At 40.9% G+C, this 18,364-nt stretch overlaps 1 protein-coding gene and 1 long non-coding RNA gene across 5 annotated transcripts in view; both read left to right on the forward strand.

The window, feature by feature from the left end:
• The window catches only part of pdlim5a (PDZ and LIM domain 5a), a 50,368-nt gene extending 32,936 nt beyond the window's left edge, over window positions 1-17,432 (forward strand). For all 4 annotated transcript variants that reach the window (XM_044026394.1, XM_044026395.1, XM_044026397.1 and 1 more), the window contains 8 exons: window positions 101-273; window positions 406-445; window positions 10,000-10,082; window positions 12,943-13,144; window positions 13,231-13,411; window positions 15,013-15,133; window positions 15,745-15,860; window positions 16,106-17,432. In XM_044026394.1, the coding sequence (XP_043882329.1) occupies window positions 101-273; window positions 406-445; window positions 10,000-10,082; window positions 12,943-13,144; window positions 13,231-13,411; window positions 15,013-15,133; window positions 15,745-15,860; window positions 16,106-16,195 (1,006 nt within the window). In that variant the 3' untranslated portion in view covers window positions 16,196-17,432. The remainder of the gene's footprint in view (window positions 1-100; window positions 274-405; window positions 446-9,999; window positions 10,083-12,942; window positions 13,145-13,230; window positions 13,412-15,012; window positions 15,134-15,744; window positions 15,861-16,105) is intronic.
• LOC122769675 lies at window positions 3,014-5,596 on the forward strand. Its single transcript, XR_006360457.1, has 3 exons — window positions 3,014-3,066; window positions 3,485-4,433; window positions 5,544-5,596. It is a non-coding gene; the product is annotated as an uncharacterized LOC122769675 (long non-coding RNA).
• Window positions 17,433-18,364: the final 932 nt, after the last annotated feature.

The following is an 18,364-nucleotide window of genomic DNA, read 5'->3' on the forward strand; positions in this document are numbered from 1 at the left end:
CCGGAAATCCCATCGATATTCATCCGCTACTTTGATTGATATACGAGAGGCCGTAAAATAAAAAGCATATTTGCTGACGCCATCAATTGTGTCCCCACAGAGTTCCCAGGAAACACGTTGTGGACACAGACATCCACTTTTACCACGTGCCCACTCATGCTGATGCCAGCAGGAAGCGCATAACGGAGGACACAGAGGACTGGCGCCCACGCACTGGTACTACCCAGTCTAGGTCCTTCAGGATTTTGGCTCAGATCACTGGCACCGAGAATGGTACGTCACGAGCGGACTGATGTGTGCACACAGTCACTTACATGGACTGTTGTAAGACCATCTGAGCTAGTGGCCAAACATAGAAGCTTATTGGTTCACTCATGCACTCATTCATGTTCATTCTCTCCTCAGTGATTCAAGATGAGGAAGCTGAAAAGGCCAAGAAGACAAAGTAAGTGCATGGCAGTGAAAAAGCTGATTTATTGAGGATCCTTAACCTCTGTCTTGTCATACCTTTTCCCCCCGCTTTTTTTGTGCTTTGTAATTGCATTATTGCAGTAACAATACACATTCCGGAAAGTCTAGCACGTTCAGTGTGTTTTCATGCTCTTTCATTTCATTTAACCTGCTCAGTTTGGTCCCTGAAATGTAAACTGTAAAGTCTACATTCACACAGCAACATAATTATGTTTATGTATGTATTGATGTGTGGGCTCTTCCTGTCTAGACAGCAGAGGAAGGATCACATTTGCTCTATTAAGTCAAAAGCCAGACCTTTGTGCTCTGCACAGTATGTCCATTCTCACCACCTCCAAAAAAATTGTTGAAAATCTCTTCATCCATGCTTACCAGCCAAAGTGCGGCTGTGTTTGTGTGTGTGGGGGGGGATTTTTGCGTGTGGCTTTTGTGGCTGTCCATGCATTTGGTTGTGGGCGTGACAACATTGCAGTGCTGCATGTTGTTCAACGTGTGATGTTGCAGATCGTGGCTCTCGCCGTGATGTCATCCATTGGCTGTGTCCATTGATTCAGATCACCCATGTTTACATGCAGATGCTGCCTCGACTGTGGGTGTGTGTGTGTGGTTTTCTGGTTGAATTGATTCATGGTGTCAGTACTTACTGACTCGTGGATAAAGCCTTGCTGCTTAGTTCAGCATATAGACGTTCTATGCTGTCCATTTGTGCTACATCTAAATGTTTGCAGTGTATCGTCAGCTTGTGTGTTTGTGGTCACAGCTCCATCCGTAACATCAAGCTCATGATGTCGCCAATTATAGGGCAACTACTGTACTTCTACATTTCCTAAATACTTCTTTCTCTCTCTCTTTTCATTTGTTTTCCATCTGTTTTCCTCTCCTCCTGCTGTTGTGACCTGGATGGCAGAGTGAACAAGACCACCACCCGGTTGGTGATTGGCCCTAAGTACCATGAGCTGAGAGACTGGCACCACGGAGTGTCTGCTCGCACTCTCAATGTTCAGTAGACTGTGGGTGTCTCGGTGTGTGTGTGTGTGTGTGTGTGTGTGTGTGTCTGTCGAAGTGTGTATGTGTGTATTATTGTATCAGTTTGACTGCAGATAGTTTTTAGTTGAGTGGACCGTTGCAGGAATACAAGCTTGTGGACTAATTGGTTTATAGGAAATAAAGTAGAGAACATACACTGATAGCTTGCAGAGGATCTTTTAGTGTGGTGTTTCCCAACCCTGGTCCTCAGGGAACACTGCCCTGCATGTTTTAGATGTTTCACCTGCTCCAACACACCTGATTCAAATGATCAGCTCGTCATCAAGTGCTGCAGAAGCCTGATAACGAGCTATTCATTTGAATCAGGTGTGTTGAGGATCTGAGTTGGGAAACACTGTGTTTGTGTGTGTGTGTGTGTGTGTGTGTGTGTGTGTATGTGTGTGTGTGTGTGTGTGTGTGTGTGTATGTATGTATATGTGTATTTAAGTGTTGCTTACATGCTGGGCCCACTCCACTTATTCCAATCCCAAAGGTTTAGATGCATAAATACACATTTTTTAGTCGTGTTTGCTTTCATCTGAATACATGCATATGTATGCTACCATGGCACGTACACCTGAATAAATCGGGTCAGTATTTTATTCATAAACTAGTATTGTGACGCCAACGTGTTAAAATAGATTATTTGAGTGAAGTGGCAGTCAAATTTTGTGCGGTTGAGTGTTAGGCAGAAGAGTTAGTGAAAAGTGAGGTCTTTAATCAAATCATTTGTCAGTCCACAGTCCTTTGTCACTACAGTAGATACAAAGACACATTTCAAGCATTTATATCGATGAGTGCACACACAATAGCTTAGAGACAGTTTACAGTACCTGCTCTCACAGCAAAAGAAAAGGGAGAAGACAGTTGTGCATGTTCTTTGCGGTTAATTGGACTTTAGGTTGAACAACTGCATGTCAGAGACCTTTACTCCTCATAGTTATTTAAAAGCATTAATGGCTTGTTTACATCTCTTTATTTGCCAGCACTGGAACTATTTGACGAACTATTTAATCTTGAAATATTATGTCCAAAAAAAAAGAGATTTCAACTTGTCATGCATGTATAGTGAATATAGCCCGATGGTGTGTGCTATGCAGCTGGGATGTAACAATCCAGAGTGGTACTCAAGTATGAGACATATGCAGGTAATGCAAGCAAGTTAACTGGTACTTTTGTCAAAGCATGTTGTTTAGCTCTGATGGTGTGCAGAGTTCCTGTATAAATGCTATTTTACTATGTAAAATATTTCTCCTGTGCCTTGACATTAATTTCAACCCCATGTTTACTTCCAGCGGAGTGATTCTGTTCGCTTTATTACCGTCTTTGTAGAGTGCGGCAGTTTGTTCTGAAAGCGTTTTGAAATTTAGCAGCTGAAGTTTATTTTCTTTTGTTTTGAGTTTGAAAAATGTATCATTTACTATAGCAAATAAAATGATGAAGTTTTTCTTGTTTCTTTTTCTCTTTTCCTGGTGTCCCTTCTTTTTTCCTTTCCTACTTTCTTAGCTCCTTCACTCTTTCCTCCCCTCATTGTCTCACTGAATCTCAGGCAAACAATGGGAAGCTCAGGTATAAACATTTAAACCTGTGACACTTTTTTCTCACCTTTTTAATCCGTCACCTTGAATTGTCCTCTTCACACCACAGTCACTTTTAAAGAGAATATTCCCTTGTTTTGTTTATTCAGAGGAACTAACTTGTGTTTTTTTGTTTATTGTGTAGAAAATGTGTATAAAAACACTATATATAACACTCAAAATCTAATCTAAGTTAAATCTGGGAAACCCTAGATCTCTCTAGAAGTGTATTTTACTTTTTCCCCACTTTATTATTTTAAACCCACTAAAACTTGAATTTAAATGACTGAAAACACAAAGAAAACTAAACATTGTGAGTTCAATAATGTTATTATCTAATATCTGCCAGTAACAGGTGTCCAGCACGCCAATCTTCTGATCAAATAGGTGTTTTCATTCACAACTTTCAGCAGCCTGAATGAAGCAGCGGCACCACCCACATCTCTTCACAATGACCGACAAGAGCCACAGGCAACAGCAGGCTGTTCACGCTGTCCAGAGAAGGACAAAATAATCCCATGTGACATCCCTACTGACAGCCTCTTAAACACCCCAAATCAAGAGTATCATCTATTTACCATGCCAGTGTCATATTCAAATTCTCTTTGTCAAACACACTCGAATCATTTGTCGAACATGAACTTTCCATTAGCACAGATGCTGCTTCCTTTACCATACATTGACTCAGGTCTAAACCAAACACCGTCATCTCACCTTCATAATTACAGCTTTCCCGATCACGAGATGAGTGACACTTCCTCCGATGCTGTGTTTTTGCCAGCCAACATTCCCCATTCTTATCTTGGACAGAGTCTTGTTTGTTGCCAGACTCCAGTATCATTTATGCCTTTTTTTAGTGTATTACCTACCCAAACAGTTGGCGCTTACTCCTCATGTGGTAGCAGTTCTGTACCTCCTCAAAACCAAGCTCTAGGCACAGTGTCTGTCCATGGACCACCCACCTCAGATGTTACTCTTGCAGCTGAACCAAGCTTTCAACTGCTCACTGCTGAAAGGTAAATTGTCAGAATGATTGCTTCTTGTGAAACCACTAGAGGGCAGCACAGATTTGGAAACGTTTTGATTCCATTATGTGTTGACTGGCCATGATGTTGACAACCATAATCTAGACAATTCTTCTGCTCAGTCTCTGAGGGCAGCACAGGCTCGGTTTCATTTTTCACCTCAACACAGGTGCTGCAACATTTATGTCTAATATCTGTTTCACATCATAAAAGTGACAAAGCGACTGCACACAGACTTCAATATCTGCAAAAACGTTCTTTCCAGCTCCCTGGTCAATGCTCACCTGTCTCGTTTATCAGCATGTCCACATCTCCTCTCTAAGAAACCAGTCAGGTAAAAGGCCATGTTGATTTCACTTAATCATTGCAGGAACCACACTCCTATTTAACTTATATTCATTATACCAATTTTCCATTTAATATGACTAACCAGCTGGACCTTCTGTCATCTGCCGTCGCCCCACTGCATATAAAAGTGTGTGTGCATTTCATTGGGAAGACCATAATAACACTCTGAGGGCCTTTGCACTCAAAAGAGCATTTATTTGGTATGGAAAAGCAGATTTTTGAACATGGTAAATTGGTAGCTGGTCATAGAACATTATAAGTAGGATAATGGAGGTCAGAATGATTCTTCTTTTCAAACAAATCATCCTTTTTAAGATGGTAAATTGGGCCCAACATGGATGCACATGCCCTGCACCAATAATAGGGCACCAAATTTCGCCCTCCACTGTACTGCCACTCGAAAGCAGGTTGGGTCCATGGTTTCATGTTGTTATTGCAAAATTTCGATTCTCTCATCTGCATGCGTCAGCAGAAATTCAGGAGTTTCATCAGGCCAAGGTTGGTTTTTCCATTCTCCAACTGTCAATTTTGGCAGAGAGGAGTGGAATCTCAAGCTCCTGGTTTCAGTCCTCAGGATCGGCAGTGGATTTTAAAAGTCTAACATCCAAAGTAAACATGCAGCAACTCTTAAAACTAAAGGTCAGTCAGCCTGACTAAATAGTTAATACTGTTAAACCACTGCTCACAAGATATGGGCCTTATAATTTGATTCTTTAGTTCTGGAAGTTGAACACCAGACAGTAAATCCAGATCCATCTTGGTGTTGGGTGGTCTGTTTACTTGTTATCGAAAAGATGCCAGTGTTGCACTGTGTGGTTCAAGTTCTGCTCAGCATTGGTATTTGTAGTATCAAAACCAATTCCACTGCAGAGAGATAATAGCACAGGGTTATTCACTTGAAAAGTGTGAAACGATGACACTTCACTGCAACATTAACAGGCAAATAAAAAAAAGCATGTACTCGCCTTACACCGAGGATTCTGCTTTGCTTCAGAATGTTAATTCTCTCTTTGACTGTTCTCTGTGTTCTCTATGACACTAAACATTTTTTTGGAGCACAAGTGAACAGGAGTCAACCCTGTGTGTTTGAAAATAGGAGAGAGCTCTTGTCAAGTCCTCTGGACTTCTTGCCCAAATCAGCCCCATGCCCTCCTCCACTCACTCCCAGTGCCCCCAAACAGCCCACGCAACAGACACACCATGAGTTCTGTAGTCCAGAACAAACAAGGTAACTGGAGTAAAACCCTACATTAAGCTATTTCAGTACACACCAACTTTTTCCTTGATGCTTTTCATTGACTTCCTCATCTCTGTGTCCTCTTTATAACATCAACATCGTTGTCTGCCTTTTCTGGTCAGAACAACTTATCAGAGCGACCCTAGGCCGCCTGAGAAGTCAATATCACAGTCCTTATTGGACGCCCTGCTCATCGCCCCAGTCCTCCAGGCGCCGCCGTTAGGCCTGAGAAAAAAGAAGAAGCATCGCCGCGTCAGTGAACTGAATCTGCCCAAGAACAAGAGGTAGACGAGCAGACCTGGACAAAAGTATCCACAGTATTTGGAAACAATCATTGATTAACTGGAAAAATGTATCACCATTATTGTATTGTCAAATTTTTGTCCAAGTCTGGGTACATCATTATATAGTAGTTGCATTTTGGCGTTGGCTATGCTAATCCATGTTTTGTGATGCATGTGATTGTTTTTCAATCATAGTACTCATCAACTCATTTCCTTATAGAATACTGAGGTAAACTAGTGAAAATGTGTTTTATATTGGAGCTCAGGTTTTTATATCCTTACAACAAATAACATTTACCACTGTAGTTACAAGTGTGTATTAAGCCACGGTGTAAACACAGCCCTTGTGTCCACTGAACATGACATTCATGGCAACGCAAAAGCCACAGTGGTTCAAACTACGCCAGTGGCAAAAGACACGCTCCATATGTTTCTGTTGAGACAACCGAGTATGACATTCATGCGGTCACTGTGAAACCGCTTGGCATCTTCTCACAGAGATCAGTCATTGGTTGGTGGACACAAATGTACACACTAAACCTTGATGTGTGTGAGTGAGAGAGACGGAGAGAAAGTTTGGCTGTCTTTGTCATCGCATGTGCGTAAATGCATATGCATACAGTGTGTGAGGCCAAAAAAAATCTCACAGCGCAATCTTATGGACCATCTGTTACGTGTCGGAGAAAGCTGCTGGACAGGAGTCAGCTATGTTAATGGACCATTTGTTCAATTTTCAAACAAAACACACAGTCATGAGACGCGCGATAAGTTCTCTTTGGAACTACGATACACATGGGTTTATTTAGTAAACGTAAACAGAACGGAGGGGATCTAAAATGTGTTGGTGTTCCTTCTATTGTTGCTTCTCATAATCAGACAGCAGGACTAATGATACGACAAACAGAAATACACAACAACAGAGATATCAAGCAAGGCCGCTGACTGTGCAGTGATACAGTACGTCAAGTGTCAAGTTCATTAAATATAATAATAATAACAAAAAAGACACAATAAAGACAGAACAGAGGAGAGGAGGACAGATAAAGAGAAAATAAATGCATTTGTCTCTCCCTCCTTCCTCCAGCCCGTCTTTAATAAATCCCTTCAGATAACAAGGTTTGTAGTGTACGTGGCCTTGCATCTGCAGATGGTCAGCACTCTATCTGGCTACTGTTGAAACAAACCAGTCAGACTCTCCATTAATCCACCAATCACAGTCCCGTGCAATACAATTAAGTCTGCATGTAATTTGCCTTATTGGTGGAGAACCGTAACAAGCTCCACTGTAAATAGACTTTAACAAATGAAGGACTGGGTAGCATCTTATTTCCTGCTCTGTTTTCTCACCTTTTTTTTCATCAGTTACCATAGTTGAGGTAAAACGAATGGTGTTAGCGCATTTGCAAAAACTCAAAGTCAGAGGAACGGGGCTTTCCTTTTGGGGAACAGTTTATGGAAGACCCCGATTTCCAATGATGCCAAGCATTTTGTGCTACGTGTACAGTGACTCTACTATTGATCCACTCTGCCTGTACTCTCTCAGTTGTATCTCTGGCTGTAGATAATAGAAGTTATTTTGCACTGTATCCACTGGCGTCAGCTGCCAGACACATGGCGTAAAAAATAAACAATAAGCTGATCAAAAGACTGGAGAGAGACATTGTGCAGTGTGACTGTGTCTGTTTCCTCTAGAGACGACGTAAAGATTAGGGCTTGATATACTCATGCGGTCTGATTACGGGGAATCGATGCTAACGCAACAGTCCGCTGGCTGCTTTTGTCATAATGCTTGTTGTCACTGCATTGTTCTTTTTTTGTGTGTGCCTAGTGTTGAGCAGTGTGTATACAACTGAGGAAATATTTTCTTATCACTTGTCAGTGATTCAGTTCACTCACATGTCTTTGTTATAACAATTACTAAATCCTACAGTGACGTGTAACTATAACAAGCATGGGAATGACACTTTGACTCGCTCTCTTTTATTTATTTTTTCCTTTTACTGTCTGCTGCTCTTTGATGTCTTTTCTTCTCACATCAAAGGGTGTCTTGGCATCGCTCTGCCACAGAAGAGGGAGACCCTGTCCTCTCTTCCCCTGTCAATGCTGTGTATGTCTTTAGGTAAATGTGAAGCCTCCTCTCCGTTGTGTTGTTGTTGTTCATCTGACCAACGTATCCTGCAATTACTCAGTGACATAACTGAGCACTTATTCATGAAATCTTAACCAAAGAGCCCATGTTATGGGTGTCTTATGACATGAATCCAGCATTTACACCGGCGCAACGTCCTTCTCTTATCCGTCACTTTGTCTCATCTTATCCATCCACAGCTAATCTGCAATAGTATCCATCACTCGGACTATTTTTTTTTTTTTAATTTTACACAAAAACTAGAGGCACAGCTTAATGTATCTATGTCTGCAGTTGCCATAACATTTGTCTCCCATGAGTCCGCCACCAGCTTAGGCACAAGGAGACGACAGCTCTGATCCAACTGTTGGCCCCAGCCACAGCTATGCATGCTGTATTTCATACGTTTGGGAGAGAGATTGTTGGCCCACCCAAAGTCCTCAGCTGGCATTTTTAAACACACACATACTTGGCAGCATTCAAATAAAAACATGCTCACACTTGATCTTTCTCATAGAGCGCTTATTCATTTGCATCATTTCAAGTGTAGAGAGTTTTAGGCCTTGGGGCCCTGTTTGATTTAAGAGCATTTTTCGCTCTCCCTCCCACCGTCATCAGAATTCTGGTCTGATCCGAATGAGTTTTCAAACGTGTCATGGCCAGTTGTAATTAATGCGTAATAGATCAATAAATCCCTATGTAAGTGAAGTGTAACTTCCTGTTAGAAATGTCTCATAATAGATCACAATGGATTTTGTTGATCTCATAACTTCGCCGCACTGTGAAAAACTCTTTACAGAGAGAAAAAAATGTTTGCATCATGGAGGGATTATAATACGCAGAGACAACAGAATGTGTTGTCTCTTAAAAATAAAAAAAAAATAAACTGTGCCAACTTGATCTTGATCTTGTTAAGCCTCGGGCTATTACTCACAACAATGACACTGATATCACTGTGTTTATATTTTTAGACACGCGGTGTCTCCTTGTGTTAATATACTCCTATTTCCTTAATAAAGCAATTATATTACTCTGAATTTATCTAGAATAGAATAAACACAAGTTCCATGCAGTCATTTTCTTTAGGATGTGACTACCACTATTTATCCTTTGACTCTTAACTGTGAAGTCTAGTTATTCTAGCACAAAATGTTTGCCAGTGCAGGAGCATTCTGTATATTTTCAATATACAGAATGAACAAAGCAGCTGCAAAAATATAGATAAACATTTATTCCTTGGGCTCTGGCGTCGGGCTACAGAACAGAAATTGTATTACACCATCGTCGATTACTCTCTGTTGAATCATTTAACTTGATATCCTGGCATCAGTGTCAGATGTGTGCCACGTTATTAGCGCCGTGCAGACCAACCCGCGTTCTATCCGCCCGTGCGCCTGTGGCCTGGATTCCCATTTTGCTCTGAATATGACACATTTTTCTTCATGCTGCACTTACAGTTAAGGAAGTGCACCGTGAATTTAAGTACTGTGCTGCTTTGGCTGAGGGTGCACTCTGGGTTTTTGGTTGGTGCCATATTTGTCTCTGCCCTGTCGTCACGTAGGTGGTCTGGAGTCTGTCTTTACTGTATATTGAGAGAAACATGTTTTTCATGCTCCCAAATACGTTTTGAGACTGACATCTTTGTAAATACCAATTCATCCTGCTGCTGCTGTTGTATCACACATGTAAACAGTAACTGAATAGTCATTGTTTTATTTATTGTTATTACAGTAGCTTTTGATGTGCTGTGGTAATTGTTCCTTGTGTACTGCTAGCAAATAAGAATTAAAATACTAACCATGACCCTCTGGTGGAGGATAAAGTGGTAGATGATGACTGACTGATACTAACCATGTTACGCAAATACTTTATCTTTTGTGTTTGCATTTATTTCTCTGCACAGTGAGGAGTGTGAGGAGCCCGAACTCAACAGCCACCAGTCTGCAGTTGTCAAGACCATGATCAAAGGGCCTGCAGCAACCCAGGGTAAACTGTGTGTGTGTGGTGTGTAACTTTTTGAGGCTCTAAACGTTGGTGAAAATGGACAAAATTTGGCACACAAATCAGAACTGCTAATAAAATTAGCAAAATACGTTATAAGTCGTGCCAAATGGCTTGTGTAGCGCTCCCTACACACAACTAAGTTGCACCAAATTTCACAAAACACGGTACATGTTACAGCCTAAGATGAACAAAAAACTCCGTTGAGACCATGTCCTCAGCTGAGCACAAAGTTTGTTCTAGCTGCCAAAATGAATGGAAGTGTGCGCAGTGACGGTATTTCATACACTTTCTTTACACAGTCACACATTGCCGTTCACAATGATGTGAAGGTTACAATAATTGCCAGGTGTCATTTTCACACCATGTATAAAATATGATTTATGCACCCCAAATCAAGTCATAGTTGGCATCCGTCTGATGACTAAACAGCCCAAAAATAGTACAGCTGTCATTGTGTGTATAATACATGGGCTTCAGTGAAAAATCATCAAGCCAATGGCTACATTAAGTGTTGGAGTGTGGGATAGTAAATTAAGTGTGATGCCAAATGTAACATACGTATACCTGGGTTATTTTCAATGTACCGGTTTTCTCTACTCTACATTAACTGCCAGAGAACAATCAGACTAAGGTGCCTGAGCTTGTTTTTGTAGCATTAGTCACGGGGACATATGCATACCCAAAGTTCAGACTCCCCAAATAGAATCCTAAAAATAAACCCCTCTAAGAATTGAGCTAAGTAACTATGTTTTTTGATTGATTAATATATTTCCCCACTACAGTTAAAAAGTGTTATTACTTCTCGCACAAAAAAAAGTTTAGTTACCAAACCTGACGCGGTGTGAAACTGATTTACTGTTGCTGGATTGAGTGTTGCTGCAGCCAGTTAGCGCGGGGGAAAGTGGCTTATTTTCCATGGTTGAGGCATGACATATGTTGTGAAATAGGTCATTGCAGACCTTCTTATTTCCTTTCTCGTCGTTTCCCTCTATGGAGGCCCATTAAGCAGGCAAGAAGGTCTTGCTCTGCCTGTGGCGTCTCGCTCAGTCACATGGGTAGCACTTCTCCTCGTTTAGAAAGATAATATTTACTAACGGGACCCAGTGATACTATGAATGCATTTAAAAGGCAAGTCACAGAGGTGCAATAAAATGTCCTCCGTCTGCAATTAGCTTTCGTCTGTTTATCATGCACATACTTCAAATAAATACATACTGTATATTTATATCTGTTGATTTGTAAACATGGGGTTTTTTTTGTCTGTGTGTGTGTGTGTGTGAGAGAATGTAACCTAAACCTAAGCAGCAGTGCTTTCCTAGCCTCCATTTATCTTGTTTGTGTAACTGCTGCGCAACAAAAAATCATAAATGTAGCCACTTATCCAGTGACTGAGGATCGTGAAAATATACTGCTACCTGAACGGTGCCCCAGCAGCAGCAGCAGAAGCAGCAGCAACAGCAGCAGCAGCAACAGCAGCAGCAGCAGTAAGCCTCTGACCCATTTAAAATCTTGAGCTGCAGTTTAAGTATCCAGGCCCTGAGCAGCTGGCATGTTGCTATTGCCCACTGTAAAACAATATGGACACTGTTCAAATTTTAAACACGGTCACTGTGGTGCAGTCATCGGCACGACTCACTTACCTGCTTCCCTCATTCCTCCACCAGCCTCACCTCCAACATAAAGCCCCATGATGAGGATGCTGATAAATAATTTCACCTGTATGGAATTAGAATTGCAAATAAAATACTAATTTAATGATTCAAAAATATTGCATTTTATTTAGGTTTTTTGTTTGCGTTTCTGACCATGGGCGGGCTTCAAGAAGCTGCCTGCTGATTGGCTACTGAGTTTACAGCTCAATGGACTGGAAGTAGTCACTGGCTTGGAGTCGCTGTCCATCCGGAACTTATAATTGTAAGTATCTAACGTTTGTCAGATTACGAACGTTAGATACTTACAGTTATTTTGTCGGATGTCGATGGAGAAAACCGGTGTTTGCTCAGTTCATAAAGTGTTTTTTGCTTCTTAAAAAGTGACACAAATTGAATTCCATACACCGGAAACTCTCTTTTTCTTTTATGTAGTCCACTTTTTGCAGGGTATTTTATTTCACAATGTGGCGTTCACGTCTACGGAATCTCAAAGAATAGTTCCGGCCTTCCTCAGTGACTGTCAAACACACATTTCAACTTCAGCTGTCTATTTTTACGGCAACGCTTTAATTCCCTACTCCTCCTACTCAGCCCTGCTATTTGCCCAAACACACATACTTATTCATATATAGATATATATATCTATATATAGATATATATATGTATATCCTGTATATGACATGTAACAGTGAAGCCAACTCCAAAAGTAGCCCTTCCTGCACCATGCACGTACACACAAATACACATTTCCATCCACTGTGTTAAGATCAAAGGCCAAACTACATGTTTAGCCAGGTGTCTAGGTTTGAGCTGAGGGAATGTCTTGGTGGTCTGTGTGTGTGTGTGTGTGTGTGTGTGTGTGTGTGTGTGTGTGTGTGTGTGTGTGTGTGTGTGTGTGTGTGTGTGTGTGTGTGTGTGTGTGCATGCAGGGAAGGTAGCAGGGAATATTCTGTGTGTGTGTGTGTCAAAGATTGATGTGGTGAATCCATGGTTGTGACAAAGGTAGTCAGCCAGCTGTGAGGGCTGCCGCGACACCTGCTGTGTGTATAGACAAAGAGAGCAGAGGTCAAATTGCTCGCACACCTGGGAAGCAAATGCAGATGCACACTGGTTTTGTGATACTCCCGTTTTGGTTTCTGCTTTTGTTTTTGTTTTTTTGTTAATATTATTCTTCCTTTTTATTCTCGCAGGCCGTGGTCCACAGCCCGCTTTGATCATTCCATCCTTTGGAATGAAGCGTAATGGCAGTGCCAGTGTCCCGAGGGGTCCAGTCCCGGCCAGACCTGTTCCTCAGCCTCACCCAAAAGATGAAGACACCGTCGTTCAGATGGCGGAACACTTCCCCGCTGGGACTCGAACGCCCATGTGTGCCCACTGCAACATGGTTATCAGGTGAGCAAAAACCGGTCCTATTCCTGAGGTGAAATCAAACGTTGGTCCTCTCATTCTTATGTCCCCTGATCTGTTTTTGATCTCAGAGGACCGTTCTTAGTGGCGATGGGTAAATCGTGGCATAAGGAGGAGTTTAACTGTACACGCTGCTGTACATCAATGGCGGAAATTGGCTTCGTGGAGGAGCAGGGATGTGTCTACTGCGAGCACTGCTATGAAGACTTCTTCGCTCCGACATGCAGCCGCTGTCAGACCAAGATACTGGGGGTGAGTGTGTGTGTGTGTGTGTGTCTGTGCACATGTGCTTTTATAGCTGTTATAGCTTGCACATATCAAACTGTCACAGAGCTGCTCTTGTTTGAAAATGAATCAACAGAATGAGCTCTAATTACAAGTAAATATGGCAGCTAAATATGTGTTATAGGCCAGAAGAAAATGGAAAGGATAAAAAGCACATAATCAACTTTGGTTTTTGTCCCTGCTTTTTCAATCTCCAACTATTATATGTTCTTATGAACAGCAACTCCCACATTAACGACGCCCCTGTTTTAGTCTTCACTTTTCTACTATAGACCATCCATAATTCTTTAGGGTTTAAAGTGGACAATTATGAACATCAAAAGCATTCCCATAGCCAGAACTCTTCAACAATGAACATATAGCAAATGCTACCCAAACTGTTATTAAAGAAGCACACTTCTCACTGGCTGTCATTATAGAGGTTGGCCACCATAAGTTTCCATGGAATCACTTTCCCTCCATAACCTCACCTCTCCTCTTGTCGAGTATAGCTTTCTGCCTTAACCTAAACATAATCGCTCAACAGACTGTAGGGTACAGGCCTTGATAAATAAAGAAATGGCCCAGATTATGGATACTCCTTGTGCCAGTTTCATGCCCAGATACAGTAAATGGGAGGGGTTGAAGGGCATCCGGCGTAAAAGAAAAACCTCTATAAGCGGATCATCTGCTGTGGGAGAGGTTAAAAGACCAAAAAGAACATTCCTTTTGGTAATAGACAGTCGGCATCTCGGCTTGGTTATGAAATAGTACCGCAGTGGAGAGTGTGTCTCCTGCTGGGCTGCTGACAGTGTTTGTCAGCCAGTGCTAATTCAGCATAACACCAGTAGTCTCCACCTCAGCGGCGCATACTCTTTGCAGCTGTTTTGGCAAGTAAGCAGAACTTGGCAAACACCTGAGCCGAGAGTGTCGGAGCAGCTAAGAGAAACAAGTCGCGCTCCCCCGGTGACATTGCAGTAAACTGCTTGCAAGCTGCAGCGCGTTGGCCGGCTCACCGTAGGTGTAATTCTCTCACTTAGCGCTTGACCTCGGCCCGTCTGGCCAAAAATGTACTGGGAGAGGAGTTCTATAGTGACCACCACTGAAAAGCAGAAATGCAGTAAATGTGCAGGTGTTAGGAGTGAAAGGCTTAGAGGCCTCAGCGGCTGCAGGTGCAGGGTGAACCCATGGGGGTCGGGAAGCTGAAGTCTCTGCTCTTGTAGCAGCTCTGACATTCATCCCTCACATGTTCTAACCTCTTCACCCTCAATCCCTTTCAACCTTCTATTTCTCACACATCTTCAAGCAGCTTATGGCTTCTTATTAACCTGTTTTCTCACTCTCCCTCTCTCCTAATCCTTCATTTTACTCCGACCCACCAACTCACCACTGATCCCCCTGTCCCGTCTTGTTTTAATCTGTGTCATGCCCCACATGAAAAAGTAACGTTTAAGAGGTCAGGACTTTATCAAGGGCTGTGCACATGTTGCACATAATCATCCATAATGATCAAAGAGGGATTCATTTAAAATAAATAAAAAAGACGTAGAAAAAGCTTGACCATTTACATGTTTGTGTTTTGCACTCAGGAGGTGATAAATGCTCTCAAACAGACGTGGCACGTGTACTGCTTCATGTGCGCTGGCTGTCAGCAGCCTATCAGAAACAACACCTTCCATCTGGAGGACGGAGAACCGTACTGTGAACAAGGTGAGCGGTGCCCACGTAGAACACAGCACTACAAAGATAGACAGTGTGGGAATGTGAAGACAAACATAATCCTTTATTATCAGTAGAAGAAATTGTGTTGACGGCGTGTTTTTCAGTAAAAATGAATGGGAGTCATTTAAAGGAATATCTCACCGCTGGAAAGGCGAATGTTTATTAAAACTTGGGTCATCTATGTAGAGAAAATGTGAAATAATATTTGAAGTAAGCGCCTTCTTGGCCGAGAATGGCAGAAAATGTATTTTTGGCTCATGCAGGTGAACGATAACAACAACTCCCAGAATGCACCAGTCTCCAGCAATTCGCTTCGTTTTGCTTTGAAGATATTTCTAGACTCAGGGGAAACTAGGGCAGCAACTGTCTAAGACAGAGGCTAATGAGGATCTTAATAAACAAACAAACAAACAAACAAACTACCGCTTTTCTAGTAATACAAAGTTTAAGTTGGAACTCTTTGCTCTACCTGTCATTACCCTGTACCCTGTACCTTATGATCTCTCTCTGTAGAATACGCAACACTTGTCATCTTGACTGTAAACATGGTTTATTGGACTTGTACCATCTTTCTTTTTGTTGTTGTTGTTGCTGAAAAGATTTCTACAGTTTATTTGGGACTGGCTGCCACGGCTGTGAATTTCCCATCGAGGCCGGGGACAGGTTCCTGGAGGCCCTTGGTTACACCTGGCATGATACCTGCTTCGCCTGTGCTGTAAGTGACCGTCATAATATTACACTGATCACATCGAGCATTCAAACAACGCCTCACAGATTCAGAGGCAGTGGGGAACTAGAGTTCCTTGTAGGTTCCTTTTCTTCCTCTTTTTCTACCTCATTTCCAAATCTTAGCACTGATTCATGTGTTGTCTTTTGTATTGCGTAATTATTCATCAATCAAATGTTTTGTTCTGTTCATTTTTTTTGCCTAAATCACGTCTGTGTGTGTGTGTTGTCTAGGTGTGCTGTACCTCACTGGAAGGCCAGACCTTTTTCTCCAAGAAAGACAAACCTCTTTGCAAGAAACACGCCAACACTTTTAAGATATGAATCTTTGACTCTCACTTTTTTGGCAGAGGGTTAGGATAGGATTATAAGATCTCTTATTGTAATAAAACTTGGTCCATGCAACAATCATTTCAAAGCCATACTCACTCTTGTACAGTGGGAGCTCATTGATCCAAATGTTGCAGTGTGTGTACTTCACTAGGAAGTCATCGATGTCTCTGTGATACTGATCGGAATTTTTATATTCAGAGTTTATTCCAGAGCTTCTAAACCGGAAATGTGTGAAAAATATAATAGAACTAAGTATATTTGTTTTGTTTTGGGTTTTTTTCAAACAGTTATTGTCATTATTGTTGATCCTTGTGCAAATGTAATACAATTACAGTTGGACTAGCAGCTCTGAAGAGTTTAAGAACACATCCCAAAAACAAAAACAAAATCCAAATTTATGCCAGGTATGATAATTGATCATTAACACTGTTGCCTAATAAGCATTAACCTCTGTGATTTTCAAATGAATTCTTTGGATTTTATTTACAATTTGTTGTAAAAAAAAAAAAAAATATTGCTGGTTTCTAAACAGTTTCTAAGGATCTTGAGAAAGAAAGAAAGACAAAGAGATCATAAAATGATCTTGTTTCTATGAAGAAAATTGCAAAATTAAGGAAAAACATCAGTAGATGTATAACTAACTATAAACACAACGTTTGTATGTTTTTGTGTCTCTTCTCGCTGTATCTGGACTCAGTGAGACTTAGAGAAAGTTTTTTATTCTAGGTTGGGATTGAGTTTCATATATTTACTCTTTATATATTGTTTTTTTTTTTTTATCAATTGTATCCTGACCTGCAGGATTATAATACCCAATCATGGGCACTTATTATTATAATTCTTGTGTAGCAAACTCTACTGTATATTTGAATTTTTTTTATGTTTATAAAGGGAGTGAAACGTCTTCTCAGACAATATGTATTTAAATGTTCCTGTAACTGTTTATGTTGCTTTACAGATACTGAATGGATACCAGGTAACCTGCTAGTAGGATTAACGAGTATTTAATCCATGGTCTGCTTTGTTCTCTTAACAACACAGCAATGTTTTTTCCTCATTTTGCACAATAATTATTTTAATATGTTATATTTTTTTTTTACTTTTTACTATCTGGGACAAGGGGGGGCTGGTACAATTTACAATGATGACGAAATGTAGTTAAACTTTTAATTACAGTTTAAACTTTTCAATATAATCTGGGTTTAATAAATTATGTACTTAAAACCTCTGCCATGTGTTCTTGTTTGTTTGTCTTTGCCTCCATGTTTTCATGTTTTATTACTACATTTTGTGTTAGAACAGTCCGGACTAAACAGCGTGAAATGGAATGTGAGTTTTATCGAGTCTCCACTCTGCTGAGAAATGTCAAAGCAGACGGAAACAAACAGTGAGGTGAGGTGAACTCAACTAAATACTAAGGTATCATGTTAGAATGAGGAAGTGGGTTTCCTAAAAATATAAAAAAAACAACTCATCTTTGGAGACTAGTTTTTCCAGCCACCCATCATTTCCACACCTTCCACACTGCAGTGAGTACATGTTGTTTTAAAGATAAATCTATTAAATATTATTAACTATAAGTTACACAAGCATCAAACAAAGTTAATTATTTGATTCACCCATCTAGTTTTAAGGATAAACATAATATAACTTCTCAACATTTAAAAATGCAAACATTAACCCTTAGACTTGTGCGGTAGGTATGTCCATGGTAATCGGCTATGGGAATAACACACAACTCCTTATATGGACATCCTGGTGGGTGTGTTCATAGGTCACATGTTCAGGCTATAAAAACATTTGTTTTTTTCGTCTTATGTGTTGTTAAGTCAAAGTTACGATTCATTTATTATCGCATTTATAGGAGTGATATAAAGTAGGGAGAATTGTGCTGAAGTCACAAAATTGACTGTTTTTTCTTTTCCTTTTGAAAAGTCAAAAAATGTAACTGCCCTTTAACAGGTTAGTTCAAAAAGTGCATGACAACTTTGGAGGACGTGTTCTGGGCATAATATGGTATTGCTCAGACAAGAGTACATTCAGTTTAAATGGCGATCCACATTCAGGGTATTTTTTGACAGTTGACTTTGCCAGACATTGAGACTGTGGGAAACTGAACGGCCTTGATGAAGCTTCGTACTGCATGCATGCTTTCTCTAG

This window comes from Solea senegalensis, linkage group LG5, assembly GCF_019176455.1.
Source record: "Solea senegalensis isolate Sse05_10M linkage group LG5, IFAPA_SoseM_1, whole genome shotgun sequence".
Classification (NCBI taxonomy): domain Eukaryota; kingdom Metazoa; phylum Chordata; class Actinopteri; order Pleuronectiformes; family Soleidae; genus Solea; species Solea senegalensis.